The sequence below is a fragment of the Arctopsyche grandis genome, chromosome 2, assembly GCF_051622035.1.
Source record: "Arctopsyche grandis isolate Sample6627 chromosome 2, ASM5162203v2, whole genome shotgun sequence".
Lineage (NCBI taxonomy): Eukaryota > Metazoa > Arthropoda > Insecta > Trichoptera > Hydropsychidae > Arctopsyche > Arctopsyche grandis.
In genome coordinates, this window is record NC_135356.1 from 20,197,443 (window position 1) to 20,208,706 (window position 11,264).

Below are 11,264 nucleotides of genomic sequence, written 5' to 3' on the forward strand. Positions count from 1 at the left end.
GATATCTGTTATCGGATTAACTAAATGCATGCACTTACTTCCAAAGATTATATCTGGACTCTAAGTGCATTTAGGCTAAACAATGACCGTTATTAGTTATTTCTCAGAATCGGTACGGGAAGACCCAATGTCTTGGAAATACATATCCGAATACGTGACTATACAACAGGTAAACAGATTAGGCGTCCTGAGAGATCTACCCTTTATAAGGCGGTACGTAGGCGATATAATTCATTCTGGACTTAGCAGTGACACTGCGTGTATCTCCTTAATCATCAATAAATGCTGTGAAACGACTATTGGCCTTTTACTTGGATCCTCCACCCACCCCTACGCAACAATACATTTTATATTAATTAAAGACTCTCTAAAGTCGATGACCTAAAGCATCCTAAAATTGCATTTGAAAAAGGAATCTCAAAAACGAAGTCGAGCAATTTGCTTCCCGATTCATCGCCTGCTACGGAAAATGTCGTAGCAAGCAACTAATCTTCGCCAGTACGATGAAGAAGTTTGCCTCTCGAGGGGTTTCTAGTTAGTAGCGTGTCCAACTACACCATTTTTTCCGTAAATATCCACCTTGATTTTCGTTACCAATTGTATGCATGTAAGTAGATTTAAAGTTTTCATACATTTTATATTAATTAAAGACTCTCTAAAGTCGATGACCTAAAATTGCATTTGAAAAAGGAATCTCAAAAACGAAGTCGAGCAATTTGCTTCCCGATTCATCGCCTGCTACGGAAAATATCGTAGCAAGCAACTAATCTTCGCCAGTACGATGAAGAAGTTTGTCTCTCGAGGGGTTTCTAGTTAGTAGCGTGTCCAACTACACCATTTTTTTTCGTAAATATCCACCTTGATTTTCGTTACCAATTGTATGCATGTAAGTAGATGTAAAGTTTTCATACATTTTATATTAATTAAAGACTCTCTAAAGTCGATGACCTAAAATTGCATTTGAAAAAGGAATCTCAAAAACGAAGTCGAGCAATTTGCTTCCCGATTCATCGCCTGCTACGGAAAATTTCGTAGCAAGCAACTAATCTTCGCCAGTACGATGAAGAAGTTTGTCTCTCGAGGGGTTTCTAGTTAGTAGCGTCTCCAACTACACCATTTTTTTCCGTAAATATCCACCTTGATTTTCGTTACCAATTGTATGCATGTAAGTAGATGTAAAGTTTTCATACATTTTATATTAATTAAAGACTCTCTAAAGTCGATGACCTAAAATTGCATTTGAAAAAGGAATCTCAAAAACGAAGTCGAGCAATTTGCTTCCCGATTCATCGCCTGCTACGGAAAATGTCGTAGCAAGCAACTAATCTTCGCCAGTACGATGAAGAAGTTTGTCTCTCGAGGGGTTTCTAGTTAGTAGCGTCTCCAACTATACCATTTTTTCCGTAAATATCAACCTTGATTTTTGTTACCAATTGTATGCATGTATGTATGTAGTTTTAAAGTTTTCATACATTTTCCTACCTTATAAAGAAAATGTACATCTGAAAGCTAACAAACAGACCCTTCAGTCTGTCCTACTTGAGTGGTATGTCGCAACCCGCTTGGCTTGGAGGGCGGTAGGGGCCCTAAAGAGAATACTCCCAGAGGGGCGAGAGGTGAGGGGGTTATTTCGGTGGGAGGAAGAGGGGGTTTTCGACTTGACTACCTCTAGGTCCCTTGTCCGGCTGCGCCAGTAGCCCGCTCCAAAGCCCGCCGCGCCGGTCTCCTCTGCCCGCCCGCTCCCCGCCCACCCACCGCCCATTACCATGCCTGGACTAGGAGACCCTTCCGCCTTCGCCAAGGACTTCTTGGCCGGTGGCATCTCAGCCGCCGTATCCAAGACCGTCGTCGCCCCCATCGAAAGGGTGAAGCTGCTTCTGCAGGTCCAACACATCTCCAAGCAGATCGCAGCCGATCAACGCTACAAAGGTACAAAAATCAACCACAATCACACCACAAAACACCCAATAGTTCCAATCAGTGACAAATTTGCATACTGTAAAAATGCAGCGATCATCAAATAAACTTAATTTCTGACATTTTCACCGTCAAATCATCCACCTTCCCTTGACCAAAGTGCATTTCCCCGAAAACTACACATGTAACATGCATTTCAAACGGTAGTGAAAATTTTCAATTTTGCAACCAGTGCTCTTATGCAATGTGTGTAAAATTAAATTTTCATGTACGAATTTTTTAACATTTATTTTTTTTTTAATATAAAAAGTGAAATTAAATACATTTCATAATCCTAGTATGGAAATTTAAACTTTAATAAAACAAAACAGAAATAGATTTGGTCATTCAATATACATATGTATGTACATATATACATACACATCTAATGTAGTGTATATTTGCAATGTATATTTGAAATGTTGAAAATGAAGATTGCATAACTTACTACTGTAGTCCACGATAAAGAAAAACTCTTCAAAATTCAACAATATATTACATACATATAATCAATGTACGTATGGGTTTTAAAAACCTAATTGAAAAATTGCGCTTTTACATAACGATATACATATTACACCTAACTTATATAAAACGCTTGCTCGTGCACGACCATGACCCACGTGTCTACATAGAACATTGTTAAACTCTGCTCTCGTTCATTTGTGACACAAATGCAACCGATGCAGACGGTTTATTTCAGCGGCATAATATATTTAGAGTGCAGTGAATTCACTTTGCAGTCGAGTGGGCGAAATTTTATCTGCAGTGATGCTTACGTAAGACTATTCACGTGAGCTCGATTTTCGCTCGTGCATTCGCTACGTTTCTATGTATGTATGTCCTTACGTAACGGGTCGATCGAACTGAATAAAACTGGGTTACACGAAACTGGGGCGATTGTGCCCCTCATCTAGGGCAAGGCCCCTGCACTTCCGTTTCCCTTCGATTATAATTTCCCGCCTTTTCTAGTGTTTCTGACGTCACAGCTTTCGAATCAAGTTTTTCTCATACATTTTCATTGCATAGAAATCGAACCACCAGTTTGTAGAAAGAAATTTACAAACCCCACTTTTTAAAATAGCGTCAGTATTTCCATGCAGAAAGTGGCTGTTCCACCTTTTTATAATTGAAGATTGAAAATTGCGTTTTATACATGTTCCATGCTTGTTTTGTATTAAGAGATACATGAGAATCAATATAGGATTGAGGACGGCTTTACATGATGCAAGTGATGAAGCAAGTTGACCTTACTTGTATAATACACACATGTTATCTATGCTATATATATATAGCACGTGAAATTGCTTGCCATCTTGCCATTTGTTGCAAAGTCGTTCAAATGTTAACCATCAACTCATCCTCTTTGCATTTTACCATATCTGCAATTAGAAAGTTTGCCAATTAGATTTTTAGGTTATATAATGAATTATAAAATGGACGATTTGTCTCAATTTTGTATCACTTTTCAATATTAGAAACAGTAGTGAGAATATATCATACGTATGAATGTTTTTATATAATAAATCCATAGATGTATTATATAAAAAATTTAATTGAATAATACGTTACTTTTCAATTAGTTTCACATACGCCGGTTTGGTTTTCGGCAAAGCTCTAAATCATTTAATATCATTCTTCATTGTTGTAATGATTCCTGTTTCCAAGCTAGTGGTTCAATAATAATGCATCTATTTTCTAAAGATGACAATGTAAGGTATAATAGTTCAAGGACTTGTGTATGTATATGAGCCGTTTTATTTGAGAGTGTCAAAAGTCCACGTTTCTTCATTTCAAGAAATATTTCGCAAAACATTATTTTTAATGTTTTGCGAAATATTTTTAACTATTTTTAAAAATCTGGTGGCCTATAATACGTTTATTCTGCTTTTCCGAGATTCTGGATATATTGAATTAAAATAAGTGATTTTAATTTACTTTAATTTGTGAATTAAGTCAAACAGAAGTAGTGTTTTTGGAACTTAAAATTGGACTTTCGCCTCTTTCAAATATAACGGTTCATATGTATAAGAAATACGGGTCTGCCTCACGGGCCCGAATGTGAAACGCCCGAAAACGCAAATATCGGAAGGCAAAGATTGAAAATCGAAAGATCTTAAGTCGAAAGATAAAAACAGGGTGCATGGTAAACGGTACATACTCACTTCATTTGCGCGAGCAGGATACAACAGGAAGAAGGGGAACAGGCTATTCTGCGTATTCTGCGCGCGCGCATTGATACGGGAGGAAAAGCCTGTTCCTCTTGTTTCTGTTGTATCCTGCTCGCGCAAATTAAGTGAGTACGTACATGAGTATGTACCGTTTACCTTGCACCCTTTTTTTTTGATCTTTCGACTTAAGGTCTTTCGATTTTCGATCTTTGTCTTCCGATATCTACGTTTTCGGGCGATTCACATTCGGGCCCGTCACGGAGAAGTACATACATAATTTGCATCTAATTTTCTATCAAATGAAACTGATGATGAAATTCATATGTAGTGTAATTTCAAAATGAAACTGCCCATTTTTGTTAATACACACTTCACATACATACATTAATTGTTGATTTGAAATAGCGTAATTATTCTGGAATACAATTCGAAGCTGAGACGTTTAATCACAATCGAACATTCAAAGCCTTTATTTTAACCAGGTATCATAATATGTATTTCCAAATTAACAACCACTTTCATACAAATAGCAAATAATGAACACTGATTTTTTTTAATAATTTTTCAAATCATAAATTTCACTACATTTATATTTTAGCTTTCAAACAATTTTTTTATTTTAATTTTCAACATTGTATTCAAATGTGAAATGCTTGCGACAATATAATATTCTATGTACTTGTGCTGTTTAATATTAATTTTTAATATGATTGCATTGCGAAATTGTATTTAAAATGACATCAAAATTGACATGTACTACATATGTAAGTAATATGCATACAGGTAGCGTGCCGTGGAGATATCCCCGTTTTTAGCGCACAGCCTCACTTGCGTGTACTCGAGTAGAATACAAAGGGACTCGGTATGACGTCACCTGGTCCCCTTGTATCCTGCTCGCGCATATGTACATAAGTAGGGCTGGGTGATAAAATCGTGGAGATTTCCACGATACGCCACTGATGCATACATATTAATATACATATGTACAAATATGTTTATTCAAATTTTTCAGTTATGTATTATATTCTTGCAATAGCGTAAGCATCCATGGTATTTTTTTCAAATATTATGATGCAGTTAATTAATATATTATTTTCAATATTGGCAATCTTTCGCGTACAGATACAAATCGGAAAATAAATTTTATACTCATTGCAAATGCTTTATATTGGTGAATGATTTTTATTTATTTTGCAAAAGAGATCTAAAAATAATGATTTTATAATACACAACTGAATAATTGGAAATGATTAGTGAGTAGTCTAATTTTCAACCGTTACATTTAAATGTAACTTGTAGTCGTCAATAAATATGACACTGAATAAAATAACAATTTTTGTTTGGTTCCCATCTTTCATTAAAGAATAGAAGTTCTCTCTTGGAAATTTGGAAATCAAATAATAGAAGTAACTCTAGCTAACCGGTTAATTGTCACTCGTGAAATATTTGATCTTTACCTGTAGGCCATCAATTTTTAAATTAGTAAAGCATGCAAAAAAAAAATTATTTGATTTGACGTAATTTGAGGCTCCCAAGAGGTTTGCCCACCTTGCATGCATATTCGTGGCACGGGTCTACTACATTTCACCGACCCTCGTTTTATCGAGTTAATTGATGTATGTATTTATCTCGTCGTCGCGTTTGTACATTTACAAAAATGATTTAAATGAAATACTTATTTTACGATTTAAACATTAACTATTAAGAAAATATAGTAAGAAACGCTTTTTTTTTACATTTTACAGATGTATTATTGGCTTAAAAATCTATGAATAATCACAAAATGTATCGTATATTAAAAATATTAAATATTATACATGTATGTATATATACAAAAAATCATTTTTGGATACAATATACAAACTCCTGTTCAAGAAGACGAAACGTCGAAAAAACGAGTGTCGAGAAATTTTAAGTCAAAGATCGGCGTTGGGACAATGCTTTTCGTAAAAAAAAGAGGTTCACTATTAAATTCAACCATGTTTTTTTGTTCTCTTGCTTTGAACATCAATGGAGCGGTATATTGTTATTTAAAAAGCACCAACCCAAATTCTAAGTCTAGTGATAGTGCACGGAAGTTTACGGACGTTCCAGATTTCTCGGTATTATTGATTTACTGGCAGCCCTGATGATATATGTTACATTTTTGTTTAAAGAATTCTGAAAAACTCAAGTAATTGATTTTTTTTTTTTTGTAACCAAGTTCCTCCATAGATAATGCATGTAAAATCATTTTTTTAAGTTAAATATTGTATTGAAAAATCAATGCAACTCGCCCGTGAGGCGTACAAACGGTTAAACCAAACAATATTTTAAGTGCTAGCACTTTTTGATAATTTTCGAAATTCTAACTATGTATGTAACGGGAATGGGTGATTTTTTAAAATTATTTATTGGGGTCTGCAACCGTGTTCTCTATTTATGATATTACGATATTTTAGAATTGTAAAACAATACACAGTACACACTGGTCAGTGTTTCAAAAATGTATAATAAAAGGGTACGTATCATTGATTGTTGTGTTTTGAGTTTTGTACACATCGTGGTGCAGACGATAGTGTGATCCGAGTTCTCACCATGGTGTTCTTTTTACAGGTATCGTCGATGCCTTTGTTCGTATCCCCAAAGAACAAGGTTTCCTCTCGTTCTGGCGCGGTAACCTCGCCAACGTCATTAGGTACTTCCCCACCCAGGCCCTCAACTTCGCCTTCAAGGACAAGTACAAGCAAGTCTTCTTGGGTGGTGTAGACAAGAACACCCAATTCTGGAGGTACTTCGCTGGCAACTTGGCTTCGGGCGGTGCTGCCGGTGCCACATCCCTCTGTTTTGTCTACCCCCTCGACTTCGCGAGAACAAGGCAAGTTACAATTTACGTATACTTAAAAAATATTAATTGTACACACTATGCATAATCGCGCGTTTCATCGTTGACATTGTTTGCGTTGCTTCTGAAAATTGTCTGTCCGGCGCATATGTAGGCGGTGGTAGTCTATGAAAAAACTTAAGAGATTATTCTTGTCTACAGGTTGGCAGCTGACGTAGGAAAAGCGGGCGGAGAACGTGAATTCAGCGGTCTCGGAAACTGCTTGACCAAGATCTTCAAATCAGATGGCCTCGGTGGGTTGTACCGTGGCTTCGGAGTATCAGTCCAGGGTATCATCATCTACAGGGCTGCCTATTTCGGCTTCTATGATACAGCTCGTGGAATGTTGCCTGACCCCAAGAACACTCCTCTCGTCATCAGCTGGGCTATCGCTCAAGTAAGTTTCACAGTCTTTTTAGAAGAGGTTTCTCTAGTTTTCATCGTTTCACAGTTCGCTTAGTGTAGCCTATTGACGTGGAGATTTGTCATCAGACAGGTCTGTTGATCTCTTTCACTGCAAAATCTAAGAAGTCTGTCAATCTTTCGTTTCTATCAATTTGATTTCTCATCAAATAACTACTTGTCTGTCAACTTAAAAGACTTTTATTCACAAAACTTCCTTTTCAATTAATGATTACGATCAAATATTTAGAAAAGATTATCAAGTTTACTACAGTCACTCAAGTTTTTTTTTTATAAAAATACTACTTTGTTCCCAAAATTGCATTCGAAATCACAAAACTTCATCTATTGTTACTACGTACATACTACATATGTACATAAAGTAAAAAGATCTGAGTAACAAAATTGAAAAATTTATCTCTCACTACGACAAATTAAGTTTTCAATTAATAAGTAGTCAAAATTAATATATTCATATACATATGATTGAGTTCAGTCTTTGTGAGCTTTATTTTATGACGAAATCACGCTGTGATCACAAATGTTTTCTGATAAGGTTTGAGAGAAACTTTAGATTACTAAAGACAAGGAGTCAAGCGCATTTGATTGCTTAGGTAATTCGATGCACTTACATATTTGTATATATGTATACACGTAAAATGTATGAAACCATTCCTGATCTCAGTTGTCAGTTGAAACAAAAATGATGCTTGTGTTAGTTTCGTATTGTCTTCTGAATAGTTAGATTTATAAAATGAGTGCAGTATTAAAAAGCATCCTTTTTTTAAAGCTTTTTATTAATGTTAAAAGTAAATTATCAAAATAAAACTAAAAGAAATCTTAAATATTAAGCCGTCGAAGTATTAGTGAATATTTAAAAATCAAGATATTCTAGCGGTAAAAAATATGCTGAAATGCATGAGATCTGTATATGTATGTATCATACATAGACAAATGGACCATGAGTGTGTTCCACGCTCTACCAAATTAGCTGTGCGGACTGCTGTAGCTAACTATCAATTTCACCGGCTAAGATAAAACCAATAAGAAGTTTTAGTGTGTCAAAATAGCATTTTAAATTCTGGAATTAGTTCAAATGTCTCCGAACTGATACATATGTACAAGCACGCATTCGAATATGTTTTATTTTAATTAACGAAAAGGTTATGATAATTTTATCATTGGAAACGACGCAAAATTCCATAGACTGTAATTTATTATACATGCGTATATCTATTTAACAAATTTAACTACAAGCTGCTTTTAAAAAACTTTGAATTTCGAAAAATTTACTTTGCCCATCTCTTTGATGACGAAAATTACAGTGATGAAGTGATTCGAACGGTCGCAAGGTCTTTGGACTTTCGCAAGATAACTTAAAATTAAATACCCACAGACGCATGCCGAAAAAAGAAACTTCTAAATGCATTCATTTTTAGAATAGAAGCCGTGTGCCAAAATCTATCAGGATTGTTATACAACCGACGATTTAGATTTGGACGACCTTAACTTAAATCGACCCTCCAGCTTAATTTAGTTTCAATTTAATTTGACCTCTCGTGGGGATCATTCGTACATATCTACATACATATATGTATGTATATGTACAGACCAGTTGAGAAATTAGATAGTTGAATTTGACAAAATCAATTTTTGTTTGACCAAAGGCCAAAGTTGAAATATTCATCTCAAAGATGTTTCACAGAGGATTTCAAGCTGTAGATCTCACTGGAGATTTCTTTGCTGATAAATTTACGGACATTTTCATATACATATGGATGTATTTATAATGATACTACTGAAAACGACAGTGCGTCACTTTCAAATAAGTTTTTGGAGGGGGGGCGGGGGTGTTAACTCAAATTTTGATAGAATATTGTAGTATCAATAGAAACATGTATATTTATTTGCAAATATTTAATAAAATTGGTAATAGCCGGGCCACACCGGGCGAGAATTTTGGTGGATGACTTTGCCGCGCCACCAGATCAAATGTATGCAGTTGTATGGAGCACGCCACACCGAGCAACTTAGTGGTTGCCAGAGCCATAAAATCACCCGACCAGTGAGATCAGTTGCCGACATTCGATCTGGTCACGGTGATTTAGCCCTCAAAATCCCTCTAAATCTATAGCGTTGTATTGAAGGGTGCCACACTCGGTGATTAGTCGCCGGCGACTACATAGTGAAAAAACTAAGAACACGTATCGTCATGTATTTAAAACTCTCAGTGAGCGAATTCTCAGTCACTTGTGGTTACCCGAGTTGAGTAACCACAAGTTTCCGCAAAGATGCACTAAAGATGCACTAAGTAGTGCCGTTTTTAGAAGTCATAAATTTCTAAGACGCTCAAAAAGAACGTAAGCAATAGAATTCCACAAAAAAAAAGGTTAACACCCTCGGATGACATCCAAATGGCTTGATGCCTTTTTATGGAATTCTATTGCGTTAGTTCTCTTTGCGCATATTTGAAAGTTTGGATGTCTCGAGAATGCAACTATGTATTTCGAGTGCATTTTTCCGGTCACCACAAGTAACAACGTTTGGGCAACAAGGTCACCGACAAAGTTGCTTGCAAGTCACCCAGTGTGTGTGATTTCACTTTACTATGAAGACATCGGCAACTAATCACCGAGTGTGGCACCCCTCAATACAAAGCTATACATTTTGGAGCATCGCACCAGTCACTGTGACTGTGACCAGACCCAACGCCGGCAACCGATCTCGCTGATCGGGCGATTTCATAGCAAGATTTATAGAATTATAGATGATTAAATTATTTGAGCAACCAGTGAGCTACCTGGTGTGGCATGCTCCATATAACTGCATACATTTGATCTGGTCGTACAACAAAGTAAAAAAATAGGTCGAATATTGAATATGGAACTGCATATGCCCAATGGTTTTTCTTGTTGCAGAGAGATAATGAATTAATGCAATATTTTGAAAATTTTCACAGGACATTTGACTTACAAATGCATTTTTTTTTTGTATTTCAGTGCGTAACAACAGTAGCCGGTATCGTGTCATATCCATTCGACACAGTCAGAAGGCGTATGATGATGCAGTCAGGTCGCGCCAAGAGCGAAATCATCTACAAGAACACCATTCACTGCTGGGGAACGATCGCCAAGACTGAAGGACCAAAGGCCTTCTTCAAGGGTGCCTTCTCGAACGTCCTCAGAGGCACCGGTGGTGCATTCGTGCTCGTCCTCTACGACGAAATCAAGAAAGTCTTGTAAGCTGCCATACCGATACCGACCAACGAGTCCGTGTCGAAGGCACAACTTCTATCCATGTTATCCTCAACGGCCCACCCGGTTGTCCGTTTTCGACGTAGTGTTTATTAACAATATGCTAGGTTTAAATTGGTGTTGTCTGATAGTCTGAATGAGTGATGGCGGCCAGCGGAAGCGAGCCGCAAGATTGAATCCCCCCCGGAAATGTAGTGCGCCACAACATCGTCAAACGTAGCGCACATGCAAATATTCGATTATACCAAAAAAAATTAATACAACCCAATATATATATATATATATATATATATAATATATAAAATATATATATATATATATATATATATATATATATATATATACATACAAACATATTTATCCCTAAATTATTAAGCACACTGCTGACAATGTGTATGTGTGAAAAGTATATGAAAATAGAAATGAAAATCCCGTAGGGTTACTAAATAATCCTATTATTTCCCCGATGTACAAAACAATCCAAAAATCATACGATCAAAGACTTATTGTTATTTATTGTTACAATGTATATTTATTTATGTACAGTATCTATTTTTATTTGGTTTCGATTTATTTTAATTTGAATTAAATATGCAAAAAATATCGAAGTATAAGCGA

At 36.0% G+C, this 11,264-nt stretch overlaps 1 protein-coding gene across 1 annotated transcript; it reads left to right on the forward strand.

The window, feature by feature from the left end:
* Positions 1-1,491: 1,491 nt before the first annotated feature.
* LOC143921503 (ADP,ATP carrier protein) lies at positions 1,492-10,930 on the forward strand. Its single transcript, XM_077444836.1, has 4 exons — positions 1,492-1,929; positions 6,723-6,984; positions 7,153-7,387; positions 10,392-10,930. The coding sequence occupies exons 1-4, from the start codon at positions 1,767-1,769 to the stop codon at positions 10,632-10,634; spliced, it is 903 nt and encodes a 300-aa protein (XP_077300962.1). The 5' UTR covers positions 1,492-1,766; the 3' UTR covers positions 10,635-10,930.
* The last annotated feature ends 334 nt before the right edge of the window (positions 10,931-11,264 follow it).